At 39.6% G+C, this 22062-nt stretch overlaps 1 protein-coding gene across 1 annotated transcript in view; it reads right to left on the bottom strand.

The window, feature by feature from the left end:
- pid1 (phosphotyrosine interaction domain containing 1) overlaps positions 1 to 22062 on the bottom strand; it is a 36976-nt gene that overhangs the window by 5147 nt on the left and 9767 nt on the right. Inside the window, exon 2 of the mRNA XM_041995598.1 lies at positions 18608 to 18754. Within this exon, the coding sequence (XP_041851532.1) occupies positions 18608 to 18754 (147 nt within the window). The remainder of the gene's footprint in view (positions 1 to 18607; positions 18755 to 22062) is intronic.

Raw genomic sequence — 22062 nt, 5'->3', positions numbered from 1 at the left:
CCTTAACTAACACTGTAAACCCAATTTATAAAGCTATATAAATATATGTAAATTAAATCTAATGGGAATGTGTGTTTAATAATGCTGCTTAAAAGTAGCATCTGTTTCTTCTCCACATATAAGAACACACCAGCCTCACAAGTCAATAAGGCAGACAAGCCCCTGAGATACCCAGACTGCAACGTGACACATGACTGATTCCCAGTTTCACACAACAGAAAGAGATCCAGACAGTAGAAGCAGCTGCCTGCTTGTGCCTGGTTTTTATTACTGATGGTGACCACAGGGTGGGATATATAGCATTCACAACAGATCCATCTCTGATGCGAGCAGCACCAGCCGTAGGAGCAGCTAGGAGGCAGGCTGGCTTGATAGGCGACCGCACTGACACATTCTCCCAGCCAAAAAACAGTCACTCAGCCAGCCAACAAATACACAAGCTGTGCCAAGATACATCAACCAAATAAACTGTGCTGTTTGTATGTTAAACAATAATGAATAATTATCGCGAAGCTTTTTTTTCTCTCTGCCTCCTATTTTGATTTTAAGTTGCTTGTTTAAAATTAGATTGTTTGGGCTGATTGCTGGCTTCCTAGTGAAATAAAGTAATGTCACTTTGCATAAAGTAGACCACAACACAGAAGGAAGTTAATGTTTGTTCTCAATGTACTCACAGTGGGTGAGCTTTACTTGATGCTCTCTGCTGTTGTGTTATACAAAAGTGATCAACTTAATCTCCCTGACTGCCATAACAAGAAAAAGGTGCCTGTTGAATAGCTGCAGCAGCTTAATAATCTAATTAATTTACTGATTCATTCTTTTCAACAATTGAGGTTTAGTGACTAATGCATATGATGTAGTTGACAAGAGTTACAGAAAATATAAAAAAGGCAGATTATTAAACAAAATTTTGAAAGAATTTCCATAATAAAAGAAAAAGTGCTACAAGTTGAGCTCTTTGTGTGTACAAGATGGACAGAAAGAAAGGCGTCAAGTCTGTAAATTATGGAGGTCAGGTGACTTTTACTGTTTTAACCAGTTTTGAAAAATGAAGCTGAAAAGGAAATCCTTACATTGCTCAATCAGAATCATGATGGACAGAAATAGAGAAATAAAACTGCGCAGTAAGGATGTGTTTATTAAAAACTCTGGAAGCACATGATGTTCTCGTTTGCAGTACATGAATCACTCATTTTAACCAAACTAACATCTTGAAGGTTGGCTGTGTTGCATCTGTCCAAAATCAGCTTTTATTACCAACATGATGCCAGATTCAAATTTTTACAATAGCAGTCCTAATAACTTAGTTCCCAGACACTCAACTATATATTTTTTTAAATGTATGGTTAGAAAACTATCAGACATTTCAGAAACTTCATAAATAAGGAGGATGGATGTTTTTTGGTGAGTTAAGTTCACAGTTTGACACCTTGAAAATAACAGACAGTGGCATATGTTCCGAAATAAATCCAGTCATGGACTGATAAATGTAGACAATGATCTTTCAAATATTGTATTTCCGAAGTGCATGGAGACACGTCAAATCAGATTATTACAATTATCTGATGACTCCCAGATTTCTGATTTTCATGATCATGTAAACAGACTCAGTGTTTCTTATAAATAATTATGTGAGAATGTCTTTAATATATAAAAAAAAATGGTGTTACATAAATATCTGTAATCAATATCAAATCAAATTTAATCAAATCTAATTGGGCTGTTGTGAATATAGCTGATTGAGGAAATTAATCGTGATGCCCAGTCACACAAGACATCATATTGCCTGAGACAAAAACCTTAGATACCCCTCAGAACAATACATTTTTAGTTCTGGAAAGGAAACGAAACATACAGCACAAGATCATGTCAGCATCTGTCAGCATGAGCTAAAAATGACATTCCTGTCTATGACAAGTCTTGTTTAAAGTTTGAATACACTTTCCCATTAAATTTAGTGGAACACAATCCAAAAGATGCAGAGAGGATACTTGTTATTGACTTTAATTGACAAGCTGCAAAATAAACTAAAACACTGGCAAACTTATTTGAATAGACTAATATGGCAAATCATCTGGGAAATAACAGCAACAACGTAAATCCATTGTCTATACTCGCTTGCTCCAATGCAGGTTTGCTAGTAGCGATAACACAACCCCCTCAAAAAAATTTCTGATACTACTTAAAATGATTTATTTTCTTAAAAAAAAAAATCTGAATTTTAATTAAAAAAAAAGATTATGGATGGAATATTGTATCTGACATTGGACACCCACTGACTTAAGCAGTTTTCAAAGATACAAATTGTGGATAACAGTACAAATGATGATGAGGAACACTGACTAAAAGACTATAAAATCTGCTGACAGAAAATGAGACATAATTCTGTTTGGAAAGAGCAGAATTAAACTGATTTCAAGATCTCAAATCCAAAGTCTAGAAGCTGGGCTGAGGAATGTGGAGTTCGTGAAGCAAGCCACTTTAGTTCTGGCTAGTTACTCATCAGCCTCTGGATAAAACTGATACATCATTACATCCATCAGCAGCCAGAACACATCTGCAGTCTTGACTCTAACAGTCTGCTCACCAGTCGTCTTAGTGCTGGCAAGTCATCCGTGCAGCTTAAATCATTCCAGAAAACTACAGAGCCCTCCCTTTGTTTCAACTTTCCATGTGTTTCTCCTCCACTCCAGTCTCTCCTTTCTCTTTCACCCATTACTGCCCTGAACTCCCATCATCTGTTTTTCTCCCCCTTTCACCTCCATTCTATCCTCATGTCCCCCCTACTGAACTGCAGTTCTCTCTAAGGCTAAAATTTCATAGCCATCAGACAGAACATATTGATGCATTCAGTACGGAGACACAAATAAATATCTGTTACAGCAGAGGAGTCCTTGGGGGCTGTGAAGAAGGAATGCCATAAAAAAATGAAGTGTTGACAGAAAAACAGCCAGGCTAAGGGGGAAAGGAGAAAAAAAAATAACAAACAAACAATATGGGTGAATTTTAAACTATCCACTGGAAAACTGGTTCAGACAAGAAAAAAAAAAAAATACACATTGAGACACACGAACACAGAAAGCGTTGAGAATTTTGGTATGACGAAGACAGAGAAGGAGCATGGTTAAACATTTGCATGTGTGCAGAGACATCTGGCCACTATTACTGACTCCCGTCTAATGAACCCCCCCCCCATATTTTTTTTTTATGAAGAGAGACACTCCATGGCACCCTCATAAGCAAAAACCATATGATCAAAAGCAGGATTCCCAAAGCTGGTTTTTGGTTGCTCACATTTTAATTGTGATCTCAGGTCTCGTTTTAAGCATGAAGTTACAACCATTAGTTGGCAAGTTTAGTGGAACACGAAGTCTGGACTGGATTGGACCACTTCCATTTTGGAGTTGCTCCCGGTGAGAGGTGCTGCAGGTGTGGGAAAACTCATTGCCCCCGGACTTGGTGCCTGCATGTTGGGGTTTACCCAGGGAGACAAGAGGTTAGCCTCCCTCCTTTTTTTTTTTTTTTTTTTTTGGGGGGGGGGGGGTTTAAACTGCCGTCTCCGGCAAAGCCTCAACTATGTCCTGAGTGAGGCATGGAACATTGAGTCCGATTGGGCTGTGCGTCACACCTCGATTGTTGAGACGGCCAGCCGAAGCTGTAGAGGTAAAGTCGCCGGTGACTGTCATGCCGATAATCGACAAACTCTTTGGTGGACACCAGCAGTGAGGGATGCCTTCAGCTGAAGAAGGAGTACTATCAGGCTTTTTGGCCTGTGGGACTCTGGAGGCAGCTGACAGGCTAAGCAGAACGCAGCTTTGGCGGTTGCTGAGGCAAAAACTCAGGCATGGGAGTAATTTGGGAAGGCCGTGGAGAATGACTTCCAAACGGCTACTGGGAGATTTGGGTTGACCATCCTGGGGTCAGGAGGTGGAAGCAGTGCACCAGCAACACTGTGTACTGTGTGGATGGGGTGCTGCTGACCTCTATTCAAGACATTGTTGGTCAGTGGAAGGAATTGTTTGAAGACCTTCTCAGTCCAACCAACATGTCTCAAAAACTGGGGGGAAGGTCTAATATCTCTGAAGATGAAGTCGCTCCTTAGTGACAGGGCCCCAGGGGTGGATGAGGTCTGCCCGAAGTTTCATAAAAGTTTGGATCTTGTGGGGCTGCCTTGGTTGACATATCTCTAGAGCATCGCATGGACATCGGGGTTAGCGCCTCTGGACTGGCAGACAGGGGTGGTGGTCCCCCTCCTCAAGAAGGGGGACCGAAGGGTGTGCTCCAACTACATGGGATCACACTCCTCAGCCTCCCTGGTAAAATCTATTCAGGGGTCCTGGAGAGGAGGGCCTATTGGACATTCGAATCTTGGATTGAGGAGAAGTGTGGTTTTCATCCCAGTCATGGAACAGTGGACAAGCTTAACACCCTCTTCAGGGTCTTAGAGGGGGCATGGGAGTTTGCCCAACCAGTTTATGTGTGCTTTGTGGACCTGGAGAGGGCGTTAGACCATGTCCTCTAGGGACTCCTGTTGAAGGTGCTCCGGGAGTATGGAGTACCAGACCCCCTTGTACAAACTGTCCCCTCCCTGTACTACTGCAGTGCCAGTGCTTGGTCTGCATTGCCAGCAATAAGTTAAATTGTGATGCTTTGACTCCACCAAGGCTGCCCTTTGTCACTGATTCTGTTCAAAACTTTTATGGACATAGGTTCCAGGTACAGCCGAGGTGTTGAGGGGATCTGGTTTGGTGGGCTCAGGACTGGGTCTCAGCTTTTTGCAAATGATGTGGTTCTGTTGGCTTACATAGGCCGTGATCACCAGCTCTTGCCAAAGCGATTCACAGCTGAGTGTGAAGCGGGTGGGATGAGAATCAGTACCTCTCAATCCCAAACCAGGTCCTCAGCTTTGAAAGGGTGAGGTGTTCTCTCTGGGTCAGGAAGGGGGTCCTGCCTTAGGTGGGGGAATTTAAGCATCTTAGGGTCTTGATCACAAGTGAACTCTGTATCAGTCTATTGTGGTGAAGAAGGAGCTGAGCCGAAAGGCAAAATTCCTAATTTACCAGTCAATGTTTCTACCCTCACCTATGGTCACAAGCTGTTGATAGTGAACAAAAGAACAAGATTGTGAATACCAACAGATGAAATAAGTTTCCTCTGCAGAGAAGAGCCATTGCTCAACCGCATTAAGAGGAGTCAGATGAGGTGGCTTGAGCATCTGGTTAGGATGCCTCCTGGACGCCTACATGGAGAGGTGTTCCAGGCATGGACCAAGGAGAAGACCCAGGATGTGCTGGAGGGAATACATCTCCTGGCTGGCCTGGGAACACCTCAGGATACCCCTGGATGAGCTGGGAGAAGTGACCGGGGACAGGTAAGTTTGACCTTCCCTGCTTAGGCAGCTGACCCCACGACCTGACCCCAAATAAGCAATAAAAAAATACCCAAAGGAAGGGGTTTTGAGAACCTAAATTGGTACCATTTACTGAATATGTGCATTAAAAACTGGGTAACACTGGGACAACAGCCTGCATCTGTGCTTCCAATTATGAGCCCCCCTCCCATTAAAAAAGTGGGGGCAGATTTGTGATCCAGGGTTAATTTATAAGTGACATTTAAGTTATTTATTTATCCTTTATTTAACCAGATAAAAAAAACTCACTGAGATTAGAAATCTCTTTTTAAGAGTGACCTGGCCAAAAAAGGCAGCACAACCACAAGTACACAATTTATCACATAACAAACAGAAATCAACATTCAAAACACAACAAGTAAAGCAAAACACATAAAACAAAGGTAACAGCCAACATTAGGTAAATGAAATGCAGCATGGGTTGAATAATACAAGAAGGTTTAAAAACAGTCACATTTACCAAGAGATTTTTCTTCTCGAGCCCTTAGAATCGACTTAAAATAAAATCAATTTTGTTCATTTCAAATCGGACCTTTCCTGCTTAGGCAGCAGCCCTCAAGACCTTACCCTGGATAAACAGAAAGATAATACCCAAGGAATGGATATTGACAACCTAAATAGGTACCATTTACCGAATAAAGGCATTAAAATAATTTTATATATATATATATATATATATATATATATATATATATATATAAAAGGTTTTTTTGTTATTAAAAAAAACCCTAGAAACACAGACAAAACCAGGTAATTACAGGAGTGCCCACAGTAGTCTGGCAAAAGCACCCTGATCATTCAATCTGTTAAGATTCACGATCACTGTTGGGCTCAGTGTTATGCATTTTCAAGCTGGGGCTGATGCACCTTCGTCTCAATTTTGAATGTACATAGATGAAATGAGTGAGGACGATTTCATTAATGGTCAAAACGTCTGTCCAAATGAGCAAGTAGATACTGTCCAATTCAAGAGGGTAGCAAAAAAATAGAGACCCTGTTCTATGACATCATGTTGAAGTTATTCATAGTCATCAGCAGGAATGCTGTCCATCTATACACAACATTTGATGGCTAATGGATAACACCGCATCTATTACCCACTAAAACATTGTAAATTGTAGATTTGTGGCCGGATATCTACATGCAATACTCAACTCAATGTATTCTGTCATAATTAATAAACGAAACAAACATTTTTAATGAATCACTGTACATATATTAAAAAATTATGAGAAACCAATAACTTTGAAATGGCTAAAAAAGAACCACAAAAAAAAAAGAAAATTTACTAGTGGAGCCAGACAGAGACAGACCTAATAGAAACAGATGGGGGAAAAAGTTGAAAAATTGCAAAGAAGGACACAAGAAAGTGAAAGGATAAACACACAGAGGGAGACAGAAAAAACATCCGCAGCTCAGCAAGTGAGCCGATGGGAAGAGACAGGAATGTCCTGGTCCACTCACGCACAACACGCACTGTCTGTGTGTTGGTCTGTGTCGGGAGGATTTTGTGTGTAAGCACATGTGCATGTCTATATATGTATGAGAGGTGTAGTGCTCAGGCATCTGCTGTTGCTGCTAGAGCAACAGATGGTTCAGCTATCAGCAGAGACAGGAAGCAAACAGATGAGAAAAAAATGGAGGACGAAGAAGGACTTAAAGGACTCAGTGAGAAGATACCTATCCCTACGGAGAGACTTTGGATACTTAAAGAAGGTAGAAGAGGGCTGAGGCAGACTGTTAGTCCTGTTAGATCTGGTCTGGGAACAGACCATGATGTGATGGTACAATCCAGAAATCAGCACCTCAGGAACATGTCGTTTTATCTTTAGGCTTTTTCCCATAAATGGTTCAAGGGCAAACAGCTGGTGCAGACAAAACACACAGTCTGTGCCTGCCTTCACACACCCCAGTTTCTTCATACTCAAATAGTTTTCTATTTGAAAACTTAAAAGATCTGCAGTAATTTTCACTCAACCAGGTTCTTCAAAAAAGAACATTAAAAGAGAAATGTTTTGTTTTTCTTAAATGTGGTTGTGTGTAGTACTTTTGAGTAGTTAGTGTCTTAAGCTGGGCATAAAGATTTTCTGGCTGTTTTTGTCCTGATTTCCCCCTTTCCCAGCCAAGGACAGCAAACGGCTGATTACCGTAAGTCTTATAAGATTATCCTATAAGGTTATCCTGTGGTCAGAAGTGAATTTGTCCTGACAATCGCATCTGAAACAGGTCGTGGCTGACAATCACAAATATTAAACATCTTCAATATTTACAACCAAATATCTTCATGTGTGTGGAAAGCCGACGACTCTGGAGTCGTGACTCTGTAGATTGTGATGTGGAACAGAATGTAGCCAATCAGAGAGCGAGCTGACGGGGAGGAAGGAAGGATATAAAGTCTGTGTTCACGCTGACTCCAGTCTGTTATTTGTTCAGTTCTGGATTTTTCTGTTAATAATAGTCGCAAGACCACCATCATTCCTTCATTATGTATGTCAGTGGTGTCCAAGTCCGGTCCTCGAGATCTACCATTCTGCAACTTTTAAATGCAACCCTTCTCCAACACACCTGAATCAAATGTCATCTGCATGTTATTCAGCGCTGCAGAGGCCTGGTAACGAGCCAGGCATTTGATTCAGGTGTGTTGGAGAAGGGCTGCATCTAAAAGTTGCAGAATGGTAGATCTCGAGGACCGGACTTGGACACCCCGATGTATGTTCTCTACCACGCTGGGTGTTTTCGTTTTTCCGGTTGTTGCTATGTTTCTTCTTCTTCATTTTTGTTAGATCACGTTTAATCACGCAAGATTTCTGGCTCGGAGGACTAGATTCTAGATCAGCTGCTGGACAGCATCATTATGTGTGTGCTGTTCTGTGATGAGCAGTATGATCAAAACTTTTATCTTAATGTGAGGGGTCTCGAAAAGATAAAAAATCTTTTCAGATTTAGAAAATCCTCATGTGTGTACCAGCCCTTACCTGTATACAATGGGTAGATTGGAATTTGTTTGAAGAATCAGGAAGTTTCCCAACAGGTAAGCTAAAGCTAAAAGTTATTCACAAAGGGGTCACTAGAAAAGCAGATATTTCTAAATCTAAAAGCTTTCATCGTGGTTCAAACAAGAGCTATACTGCGAATAGTTACATGACATCACTTCTGTAACAGACAGTTACGTGGACCAAGTCCGTGTTAACACAGTTCATATTGCCATATGGTGGAAATATGAAACTGCACAGCATTCTAATGTACAGCAGACTGTTTTTGTAGGACATAATGCTGCCGAGAAAGTGTAAACAACACACCTGATGAGAGTATTAGTCACACTTTTACAGCAGTGGTGACTGGATGATTGCTCACTGACTCAACAATCACTGGTTCAGGGCCCAGACAAGCCTTCTGACTGTACAAAGAAGGAGATAAAAAAATGAATAAATAATTATAAAACACCTACTTATTAATATTGCTTTGTTTTAACCCCCGGAATATTAAAATTGACACTTTACAGGTTCCAAATATTCACAGTAAATTATAATTCCTCGGTGCTTCCACTGGAATAAAGACACCAACCAAGTGACGCAATTACACTGCATCATGTGTACTCTCAGAGACAGAGTTTACCCTAGATTTCTCCCTCCTTAGGCCTCTGTGTCTGGATCCCCTAACACTGTGTTTCTCAATCCTGGTCCTCAGGGACCACTGCCCTGCATGTTTTAGTTCTGTCCAACTCCAGCACACCTGATTCAGATTAATTGAACTGTTTGTTAAGTTCTTTGCAAGCCTGCTAATGAGCCATTCATTTGAGACAGGTGTGTTAAAGAAGGATACCTCTAAAATAATCAGGGCAGTGGTCCCCGAGGCCAGGATTGAGAAACACTGCCCTAACATGACTGGAAACCTACTGCTTGGAAATGTGGCATTCCTGAGGAGGTTGTTAACATTCTTCTAAACCTACTGAATCAGCAAAGTGCAGCTGGCTCTGCTTGTCATGACATGTAAAGATGAATGAGGTCCCCCCCTCATTTTTAAAAAAAGCACAGTGTGCATTTGGTTGTTTGTGCTGAGATGAAGGTGCTGTGTGTAACTACATAAACCAGAGTCTGAGTGTTGATGCATCCAGACAGAAGCACCTCAGTGTTTATGAAAGGAGCTTTCACGTTCTCACCAAGCTCCTTAAAGCCTCTTAACATTTTTGCAAAGATTGGAATAAAATTTGTTTAAGCTGAGCTATGTATTAACTTTTCACTGTGTGACATTAATGTGTAAAATCTTGGTAAAATATTGTAACTGACCAACACGTGAATTTTGATAGCAAAGACACTCTCTACCTAAGGTTAACTTGATATTTATACCAGAATAAACAGTATTTTGGTTTCATTGAACAGGTTTTAACACATTTTAAACCAGTTGGTCTGGCTTGGAGACCCACAACCACCCCTTATTGACAAGCCACAACCCAAATAAAGGAAAATTTTCCATTTCTGAAATATGTTTCATGAAAAGATGGTTCCATATAAACCTCTGATTGTAGAATTAACAGTGCTAACATGCACAAACATGAAATCAAATTAAAAAGTGCAACAACTGAGAAATAGTTAAAAAACATATATATAACACTGTACTCTTCAGTCACTTGATCAAATTTTAAACAAAAGGCTGCTATAACTGGATGCTTTTTGGCTCTAGACAACATTTTTCCCAAGTAAAGGCCAATGACTGTGACCCACTTTTGGGTCGGGACCAACCCGTTGAGAATCACTGCTTTAAACAAACCCAGAGGTTGTGAAGGGTGCAGGTGACATAAGCCACTATATTTTACTGTTCACAGCCTCCTTTCCCTTCCCACAACTGTTATAGCGGCACTTTTGGTGTCATTTTATAAAATTTAAAGGAAAGACCCTTCCATTACTTTGGAGGTTTTTAGAGGAACCATGTTCTCATAACGTCAACCATGAGCAAACTTCAAAGTTGAAGACAAACATTTGCTTAAGTTGTTCAGGATGAGCATGAAAACATTTTTATTTATTTATTTATATATATATTTTTTTACTATTATACATTTTAGAAATACTCTACTGTTCTAATGTAAATAATGTTTTGTCAACATTTAAAAGTCCTAAAACCCATAAAAACCCGTCTGTTGTTGCCAGAATAGGATGTTGACCACTTAGCCTGTAACCTGGCAAGATGAATTTTCAGGTATTTGGGATCTTGTGAATCTCGCACTATTCCAGATGCCAAGCAAGTAAAACATTTGGGGTAGTAATCCTAAAAATACTTAGCTTTTTTTTGGAGGAGTCAAGAGTCATCAGAGTCATCAGTTTTAGGATCTGGGGGGAAACCATGAAATGCAGCCTAGTCTGGCTCTCCACTGGCAAGTGGCAACGCAGCACAGAAAAATATTTGAGTTAGTCTGAAACACAACCCAGGCTGTTTCTTTTCTCCTTAACACTCCAGTTTTATACAAACATGCTTTTTAATCCTTCAAGCAAGGCTTACTTAAAATAGCAAACAGTAAGGGTACATTCTTTGTGTTTCGTAGGTGTTCTTTGAGTCTGAGCTACATATCTCCGTAAACGCTGACACAAACAGCAAAAACAAAATCATCAACAAAAATTAACTTGAGTATCTAAAATTACAACCGTGGTGAAAAGTAAAACATATTTCAACCCAGAAAAGATTGTGATGATCTTATTTTCTGCTGGCGTGTTAGTTAGTTAGTCAGGTGGGTAAACGAAAAAGTCTGACTTTTTGAGGACAGAAGTAATCCAGAAAGCTAAAACTAGTAATTCCCCCTGTTCTTATATGTAAAGCCAACAAATGCTTCCTGAAACAAAAAACAAGGATATACACACACTCCACAGAGTACTAAAAGCACTGGTCTAACTATAGGTGAAATTATGATGAGAAGAAGTTAAGGAAATTGGGTCTTCATGTACAATAGGCATTTTGGCCTGTAATACTTGGAAAGCACAGGTGCTGCTAAAAAATGGTAATGCCATAGTTCAGTCAGCCTGTACAGTACAAGGACATTAAAATGCTAGATGGGCCCCTACAATTTAAAAGAAATGTTCATTCTCCTCTCTGTGCTGAGCTATCTGGCTCCTACCATATTACACTCCCCTTGCACTACGAGGGTGATGGAGTAAAAAGTCTCTGCAGAATGGAAGTTGAGGTTTGTAAGTCAAAACAGGCATTTTTACATCAGTGAGTGTTCTTCACCCCAAGATTCGATTAGCTAGAATCAATCTTTGTTTGCTTTAAGTTCACTGCACGAGAACTGGTTCTTTTAGGAAAAGATTGTGAAAAGGAGTTTTTTTTTTTTTTATTGGGAGTTTTTGTAATCCTATATAAACAATTAAGTTACTCTGATTTTTCTCCTTTTTTTTTTTCTTTTCTTTTTTTTTTTTTTGTGGTGGTCAAAGCCTGACTTGTAAAAATTCGGAACAAATTTCAGCTGTAAACCTCTTGCCAGATAAAGATTGAGCTAAGGAAGCAAGCCACTGATGCTAGCTGTAAGCTGTACTACAAACTATTTCCAATGGAGAAATGTAGCAAAGGTCTTCAAGAAAATCAGCTAAATTTTGAGAGATTATGTTATTTGCTGATTAACATACTCATGTCATCATCAGAAAGAATATGTATTGCAGATATTTCCATGTCTTTGCTTCTCTCTGTTCACAAATCCTATATTTACTGTGTATAATATATACTGTGTTTACGTCTACTTAACTATATTCAAGTAAAAATGCCACATTACAAATAAATAAGAAAAATAATTTGGAAATCGTGACTGAATAGCAGTCCGCTGAGATTATGGGCCGTATTTACTAAGATTCCTGATAAAAAGCACAAAAATTGCTAAACAGTAAATATACATAAATATAAATATATACCACATAAACACCAGATGAGGTTAAGAGGAGGTGACAAGATATAAGACAAAGTTCCAAAAAAGTAGCTTATAATAAAACCTCAGCAAATAAGACAGGTGGGGGCGGCACAGGAGATGCCTCTGACCAATATTTAGCATCTGATTCAGCTCACCTACTGTGAGGAGCAGATGACTGGAATACCAGGTATGACAAACTAGAGCTGACTGCAGAGCAGCACAGCACAACACAGAGTGGTACTGCACTAAAGTCTGTGATAAAACAATAGTTTTAATTGACAAATTAAAACTTTTAGCCCAACACATATTGATCAAATGACTGTGCCTCCTGTGGCATCTTTCATTACGCACGAAGTGCATGTTGTGTGCGCTAATGGGGGGGCATTGCAACACACACTACGGAGCTGGTCAGTACTGTGTCTGGGCTGATGATGGTCATTAATGCCTTAAGAGAGGGACCAAAGATGAGGCACAGGTGGTGGTGAGGGCTCTCAATGACAGCAGACCCAGAGTGCAGCAGCAACAGCCCATCCTGCGTTAACAGCATTCAACACAGCAACACGTTTCAATATTTGCCTCTGGCATTCCAAAAGCATTTACACAATTCGAAAGGATGCGGTCTCTCCATCACCTTCGAGGTGTCTAATCTCCTCCTTGCAACAATAATTGCAGCCACTTCTGCGTAAAGTTGTGGCAGTTTGTACCTGTCTTTCAGACATGCATATGGATGCAAAATTAGCCAGTGCAATCAGTTTCATGTTTGGTAAATCACATTGCGTGTGTTACCTTGATGTATTTGCGTCTGCTCCTCCCAATATTTTGCGATTTCTGGCAGAGACGCCTATATTGCATATTTATCAAGGGCAAATGCGTTAAATGGATTGCACGCCTTATTTTGGCAATCTTCAGTGTGCCCAGTTAGTAAATCAACAGCAACATGTTTTTGTGTGTGCTATCAAGTTTACACACGTTTTTGCACACAGAAACCTTCAGTAAATCCGGGCCTATGTGTTCCCCCACAGCCCCTTTGAAAGCATTGAGAGGACTCTGCTCTCCTCTAATAAAATACTTTTTATTAAAAAAAAAAAGAAAAAAGAGTCCACAAATCTATTACGTCTGCAGCATGTCAGAAGCACACGCTATTTAGTCAGTCACATTTCATGGTTAAAGATTACCCATTAACCAAAAGAAGCCAACATCCTGTCTGCAGAGATCTTTATTTAGACTGGTACTGCGCTAAAGTCCAAATGGTATCCAAAAACATATTAACCCTTATAAGTCGCTTTGACTGACTACCTTTTCAGGTCATCAGAGGACAAAAAAGGGTTAAGCAAAACATTTTAAAACTGCAATAAGGGCATATTTGGAATGATCAATGTGATAATCACAACATTTTAACTATTGATTTATTGTGTCAGTTTTACTTTCAGCAACTTCTAAAATAAAAAGTGAGCCTGAATCTTCTGCTTGTGAGCTGACATATACAGCTATGGGGCCAGATGCAATAACCCACATCTATAAAAGTTCATTTGAGGCTCCCATTTTAAAAATCTTAAAAATCTGACTGAGAGCAAACAAAAGCAAAAAGTTAAAGGTAAAGACCAACTCTAAATGAACTGCATGTAAGTGTGAATGTGAAAAAGCCTAACTTAATAGAAGGTTGAGGGCTTGTTTCCCTTTTTTTACATTGTTTTGTTTAAATTCAAATGCAACAAAATCATATGCATGAAACAGAAATCTTTTTTATTTATTTATGTTTTATCAGATTCAAGGGTTATTTCACTCCTGCAGTAGTGAATGACTACAGAGACAAAATAGCTGTAGTGCTTTTAACTCATTTTATCAATGGATGTGAAGAGGACAGCTTCGACAGCAGCAGGAATGGCAGGGCAATGAGAAGTGCCCTTTCATCCTTGCTAGCTGTTAGCTTTGGCAGGGTGACAGCAGCCCTCTGCCAGCAGTCCTGCTTTTCTGTTTACTGGGAGCACAACTGAAGGCTGAAAGAAATGATGAAATGAATGACAAGGAATATGTAACACTTGATGAGAATAATAAATGTTACTATATCATACTGTAAAGCACATAAAAGCCAAGCAGGGTGGATGGCAAGTAGTCAGTTCCTCATTTTTCCATTGTAAAAGACAATAATGTCTCTTTGAGGAGTAACGGTGAAAGCAGAGGTGCTGGAGCAGGTGGGTAGACAGGTATGCAGACAGGCAGGTAGTAACTCAGACAGGAAATTACACAAGGCATCCAATGCAGACACAGACGCAGACAGACTTGCATGTGAGGTTACAGACAGATGAGAGAGAAGATTTTGTGTGTGTGTGTCTGGAATTCAGCTGAAAAGACATAGTGGTATCCACAGCAACATGGCTTTGGCATTCTCAGAATTACTAGACAGAGTAGTGAGCACAGTGGAGAAGAGAGTGACGAGTGGATGCTGGCATTCACACTAGACAGAGAGGGATACCGTGTCTAGCTGGGTGGAACATTCACCTAGACGATACATCAATATTTATTTTCTATCATAGCAGCAATTGGCAAAAGAACAAAGCAAGAAGTTGCTCTGTTGTGCTGCTAGACTGACTACACCTGAAAAACTGCATCATGAGGCTGCTAACCTTGGATGAACAGTTGGTTAGGTCTTAGCAGACCGCTCAGGGATGCTGTTTGCAAAGCACGGTCTAAGCATAACTGATAACTGAACACAGTGACTCACTTAACATCGGATGCTGATGAGTCAGTAACTTGTGACAATTATCACTGCACGTATAACTGGCTGAAAAAAAAAAGAAAATCATCTTCTGTGAGTATTTATGAAAAGCAAAGGTATAGTCTCATGATGTGGTTCTAGCTTGTGTTTCACCACCTAACCGTAGATCCTCACCCAGCTCAGAGCCACTGCTTTCTTTCTAAGAGGCAGCAATAGGAAAATTTACAGACAAGAAATTTATGGAAGATGCCAGAGCTCAACACAGCATAACCAAAGATACAACAAGAAGATTAAGTGACACCAATGGCTGAAAAATGGGAGACTGCTGCATCAGTTAGTAATAAGAATGCCCTGATCTTGAGTATTGGATCACACTTCTGATCAAGACCCTTTTTATAGTTTAGTTTTGTTTGTTTACTATTCACATCGGTTCCATCGAGAACACATCAATCAGCGTCTTAGTTCATTCAATGTACCTGTGGAGTGTAGTTTGCACCTGCAACAGGAAAATACAAGTGTCAGTCAAAGCCTCTGAAATAACTGATATTCAGTCTTAAATGACTCGGATCAATACTGAGAAAAAACAAATCTCAACCGGGGCTAGAACTGAACCATTAGTCGTTTTAAACTGAAATCACAATTTAAAACATTGCAGCACCATCATAAAGGTGCATGATTCATTTTCACGTCACACAAGATCTAATCCAGGTTTCATACCTGCAGCATCCACAGTTTTACAAATCCACTTCTTCAGTCGTAATTCCTCATTCATTTAAAAAAATCACGTGACAACTAATCTCAGCTGGAAAGTCACGTCACTTTTTCCAACCTCATCAGAAACTAATTTTCTAAAAATGACTGAAACGCTGCAAAGAAAAAAAGAACAAACAAAACAAAAAACTCCAGAAAACAGAAAAGCAGTCCAACTTCTAAAATGTCCTGACGGAGTGAACTCTGATTTCAGGTGGCTGAAGCGACATATTTTCCAACCTGCATTCTCTATCTGCTGGTTAAAGTCCACTCAAATGCATGGGAGTTACGTCTGGGTGTAACTCTGCTGTGTGCAGTACAGAGGGCATGTAGAGAGAGAAATTACGTGCTGTGGTGTAAATAAGAGAAATAATATCAGATCACTAAGATAAACCTGTTCTAGAGGAAATGTGACCTTCATGCTTCTGTGTTTTGGCCACAGGTTGCATCTTGCAGTTGGTAAGTATAGCTGGTCATGTCTCAACTTTGCGTCATGTTAGGACAGGGGTGCCTAAATTCGGTCCTCGAGATCATTGGCTGAACTCCCTCAGCCGCATCATGTCATTCCAGTCAAGCCTGGTAATGAACGCGTCATTAGATTCAGGTGTGTTGGAGAAAGGATGCATCTAAAAGTTGCAGGATAGCAGCTCTTGAGGACCAGACTTGGGCACCCCTGTGTTAAAATATAAAAAAATGATCTTCATCATGTTATAAATATATTTCTGTGAGAACACTTTTGGTCTAAGCTTTGGTCAAATGCTGGATGGCTGAAGGTTAGCTTAGGTTGGAAGAGGCCAACTTAAGCAACTGATTTCAAAATAAAAAGAATAAAGAACCAGTAATATCTCCATCTATAACATACTTCTGTAACCAGATAGATTCACGTTGTTTGCTTGTATACCAGGACAAGGAAGGCATGTTTTTGTTTCCACTGCAGTCCAAAACCATTTAAACCAAAATAATCATCCTTACATATGAAAATACTGTCTCTTCTTTCTATCGATGAGTGCATCTAGGAAGTACTTAGAATGAAATCAAACTCTGAAGAAAACTTAAAAATATGTTTCAGCTGCAAACAGACCAGTTTTATTACTATTTGTTTTACATTAAACCGCCAATTCGCCAAAAGTGTAGTAATGTCATTTATTCTTTCCCATTTGTGTCAATGAGACAATCAGAAAATTATATGGCTTTTCTTAACTGGTCTGTATGGCCACTCTTTCTCTGCAATCACGTTACAGTTCACTCAGCCAGCACAGCCTGGTCTTGCAATTTTTGGCTTTCCCTCACTGGTTGAAAAAAAATACAAATAAAAAACTTTAAGGAGGCTGAGATCACTTTTTAAAAAATGAAAAAAGAAATACATTTTACATTCACCGTCCACTTAAGTATTTCAAGGTGTGTTTCGACCTTTGTCATCTGGAAATGAAAGGCTTTTTTCCTGGGAATAAAAGATTATTTCAGCCCTGAATCTCTTATATTTTCATGAAGGTCTGAGGTTCAGGGTGGATTAAACTAATTACATCCACTGAATTGTGTCTACTGTAAAAAGATCTTAGATTACAATTTTATTTATCTGATTTCACTGTCTTCTTCTTCAGTAAAAGAAATGTCTGAGTTTTAATTTGTATTTACAGAGTGATACAACTCAAATTACTACCTCTTACCGAGAGCTCTTTTAGGGACTGAGATCCATTTCCCTCTAACACTTTTTAAGCCCCTGGTTCCTGTGGTTAACATGGACATGGTTGAGGAAAGGAGCCCCTGAAAAACCATATTTCTTGGAATAGGTTCCAGTAGTGAAAATGCAGTTTTAGTGTATCACAATGCACCCAGGCTTTTAGAGGAATATTCATGCATCTGTAATGAATCTGTTCTTAATGCTTTCAAATTAAACAACTGCCAACAGCGTGAAACAAAAGAAGCCACAAGGTAATTCTTGCCACCTACACTTGATCTTCGAGCCTGTAAAAACCTTTGAGGTTAGCCAGTATGCCTTGTGTGTCTCTGTAAGTCTGACCAATCCTGCTTTGCCAGTAAAGGCCCTCTCACTGACTTTCACCTTCTGTGAAGAGCCAGAAATGTCCTGACACTTCTGGCCTCATGACTACCTTGAGAAGCGTTTTTCTTCTTTTGTGGCCTACGACTGTGTGGGCATGATAGTTTGTCACTGTGTGTGTTCACTTTACTTCTTCTGTACAGCGATCCAGCAAACACAAACATCAACCAGCACGGTGACTGTCTGTTTCAAATTTGTGTCTTCTGGCAATAATTTCAAGAAGGAATTCTTGTTTTTTTCCTTGTATTGAAGCTGCCAGATATGAGTTTATTTTAGTTTGGCAAAGTTGAAAGTGCCTACTTTTCCACCATGATTATTAATGATGCATTTTAACACAAAAAAATAAAATTCTTATGTCCAAACATGTACTAATGGGAGGCAAATACACAAAAACAAACCTTGGTTACTTGTTTAGAAGTGTTGTGTGTAACAATAACATGTGGCAGCTATTTTAATCTGAAGCTTTGTTTATTTCTGTTTTGAGGCCAGAGAAAAGAGAATAAGCTAAATCAAACTTTACATCTGACACTTTGCAGAACCGAGAAGGGAAGGAAAACAAACAACCTCATGCCAGAAGACACGTAAGTGTACAGCCACATAAAACATTTGATGTAATCAATGAAGGCTGTGATTCAGACACATGAAGAACTTACAGTGGAAATTTGAACTGTTGTCAACAAAAGGAAAAGCAAAAACATTTGGATTACACCTCTTTTAATGCTATTATGGATTTAGTGCTCAGGAACAAGGTTGCATTTGAGGATTATCAGGCTCATGTGATCCTACCTTGTATCCAGCATTGGTCCTGCTCTTTGCAAGCGGTGTGGTAGAGCAGAGCTCGATGGCCTCGGGTTCATGAAAGATCACTGTGGGCAAAGGCTCCTTCCTCAACGTCAGCACATTTAGCTTGGTTTTCAGCATTGTCTGAAAGTGCTGATGGAGACAAAAAGATACACAGACCATGTTTTAGGACAACTACAATGTAAACATAGTTCTGGTTTTAGTATTTGAGTTTGTGCACTGCATGCCTCACAAATATTAGCATTAGTTTTTCTTTTGTTTGTTTGTTTTATCATTTTGTGTGTCACCACTATCAAGTCCAGTAATAATTTAAGACTTGAACAGATGCTCCATAAAACTGCCAAGGGTGCAAAGCTTTGAAGCACACAGAACACGCTTCTTAGTGATGAAATCTAAACATGGGGACTGCAAGGGAGATGGTGTGAGAGGTTTATTATATTCCACATGAAATGTGAGGCACAGATGAAGGGAGCTCTGCTCTCTTTGTCTCCATCCAAACAAGCAAGGCTGCCCGCTTTCACACTACGCTCCACGGCCTGTGCTTCCTCAGGCTGAACAGAACCACACAGCCGTTGTGGATCTCTCCTATGCACCCCCATGGAATTTCTGGGCTTCCTCCAAGCAGTCAAAACATTACTGAGGAGCTTGCGATAACAGAAGTTTCACAAGAGCAGACTCGTGACTAACCCACACGGTAACAATACTGCAGTTCCTGAGGAGAAATTGTGGTGTGATTGCCCACAGCTGCTGAAGATGGCAGCTGGAGCAGCTTCTTACAGCTCCTGTGATCAGTGTTCAACTTGCTTAAAATTAATGTGACGACACTCATCGATATTTATTAGCCGATCACTTATAACCAACACGTGTTAGATTTAAAAAAGATGTGCTCAGAGTTGTTTAAACACAGTATGCAGTAGCAAGGTTTTGGTGGGATTGTTCAGTGTCAGTGAACAAACATTGTTTTCACTACACTTCAATTTTTTGGGGCCATCTGTGGACACGCACAGTATCTCAATATCACATAACATTGTGTTTAATAGGTTTGTTTAAAACTGGCTGAAATGCAAATAAAAACAATATGACAGGATTTGCAACTTGTTGGCACACATCTACAATAAAGTTGGAATTGGAGAAATTCTGTGTAACAAGAGTAAATCAAAGGAGACTAGGATGGTTCCTTTAATCCTAATGGTTGCTATAACACTATCCAAAACCAGTAGCACACACTGCATACACTTAACAATTCTATTTTGAACCAACAAAGACAAACAAAATGTAGGTCTAGGTCTATGGCATTTGCTGGATTGAATTAAATCGTCTTGATACAGATTACTGTAACAGTTTTAGGAGATTTCCTTTCACGACCATCAATACATTTTCCTAAACTACAAGTCTAGTTTCAGGTCCAGTGTGTCGCATATCTCAATTTTGTCTGGAACACTTAGCTTTAAACTGGAGCCACCAGTTCTTTCTGTCTTTCTTTTTACATGCCTCATCTCTGCAACTCAAAAATCTGCAACTTCATCCACCACTACCCCTCCAACCTCCCTATTGTTAGTCATTCATAAGCATTTGCTGTTAGCAAACACACTGCGTTTTACAGATCAGAGATGTGTCTACTTCTTAACAGCTCGGTAAGGAACCACTGAGCTTCGTTTGAAGTTCAAATATCCAATATATTAAACCTTAAATCACCAGCAAACATCCATGTATGTACAGATAAAACTACGTATTTATGTTCTCAGCAAAGTATGCAGTTGCTTTCCTTCTTTATGCCTTATAGTTGCTACTTAGTTTGCACTACCCAGGACAGAAACACAAGCACAAACACACACTTGACTCCTACAAAAAGAGGTATACGATGTTCAAGTTGTTTGGCTGGTGACAGATTTATGAACTTGCCTTTAGGTTGTGGCCATGTTTGTTTTAGCCTCAGTTTATGCTGCTAAAATTTATTTCCTGAGGTTGTATATTATCGCTCCAACAACTACAATAAAAAACGTGCTAGTTTTGAGCTTTTTTTCCTCCACACAATTTGTATTATTTTCAAGAAATCTGCTGCAATATCACGATATACTGACACTGTTAGTGGTTACTAATACAGGCGCTAAAGTAAAGGAGATAACAAAAATTTAAAGAAATAATTAATGCAGCAGATCTTAAGCAGTGAAGAAAGAAAGTCCTCTCTAACATTTTCTCAGTACTTTCTGGAATGTTGAAGCTGTTCTCAGTGTTGGGCTGAATGAAGCCTCTTTTTTATGTAATCCTGCCAAAACAGGCTTTCCACAGACTTCACTGTTACTTTATAAAGTCAAATAGAGCATCTTTAATTAAGTTACAGAAACATGTTTGGTGTCCACTTACTAAATTTAACAGCAGTGCATATCACTATCTATGAACATGAGTTTGACTACAAATACTATTTACACTGTATAGTTTTTTTCTGTCCTCACCTTGAGAGTTTCACATGAAACCACAATCATATCTGATTGTATCTATGGATCAAACTGTTGTGTTGCATACACGTGAGCCTTTAGAAGTCCAGATTTAAGTGATGCTGCAATTTCCAACCTGCATACTTACCATTAGACGGCCCTTATCTTAAGACAACAAGGGTAACATAATTGGGGGACAATCAGGGAAATGACATGAGGAAAAATTCTGGAAAAAATGAGGTAAAGCAAGATGGACTTGTGAAAGTAAAGCCACATGTGTGTTAACGCTCGCTGACCTCGGCATCAGTACTTTACAGCTTCCTGACAGTGGCTCGCATTCCTGTGGTTGGCCCCAGTATGGAGTGACAGGGGGGAGGAGGTGGGCTGCTATGGTGGGGGTGTCCTCCTCCCTTTTACCGGGAGCAAAGGGACTGCGTGGTGGGCTGCTCATGGAGCAACACTAGAATTCTATTCAAAATATTTTCACTACATTTAAATTATATATATATATATATATATATATATATATATATTATTTCTCATGTCCCAACAGTCCTGTCATGCTGTGTAATTGATCCAATTTCTAACTTTAACTACACAAGTTTTTTTGTTTCCACCATCAGATCAGTGTGGGCTGGTTGGCTCTGAGCCGGCACAAGGTGAGGGTCCTGTCTAGTACGGTCCTGTCTAGTATGCTTTCACAAGACCACATCAAATCTCCAAACAATGGTCCTCTTTCAGAGATATGAAAAATGACATTCCATTAAAGGTGACACCTGAGCTATCACTCAGGAGCCCGACCTCCACACATACTATGTAAATGTTTGGTTTTAGTGAACACCTCTGCATGCTGAAGTAAAATTTATAACACTACTAATAAGTGTAGATGTGTTGTAGTTCTGCAGGAACTGAAAGTAACAACTGAGAAATACTGAAGTGAATGCAGATCAGAAATCGAAAGATAATGATTTAAAATTTTAACAGCATCCTGTTAAAATGTGCTAG

Source organism: Melanotaenia boesemani, chromosome 9 (genome assembly GCF_017639745.1).
Source record: "Melanotaenia boesemani isolate fMelBoe1 chromosome 9, fMelBoe1.pri, whole genome shotgun sequence".
In the NCBI taxonomy this organism is placed as follows: domain Eukaryota; kingdom Metazoa; phylum Chordata; class Actinopteri; order Atheriniformes; family Melanotaeniidae; genus Melanotaenia; species Melanotaenia boesemani.
The sequence above is the reverse complement of the archived record's forward strand: the minus strand, read 5'-3'. Positions and strand labels throughout refer to the sequence as shown.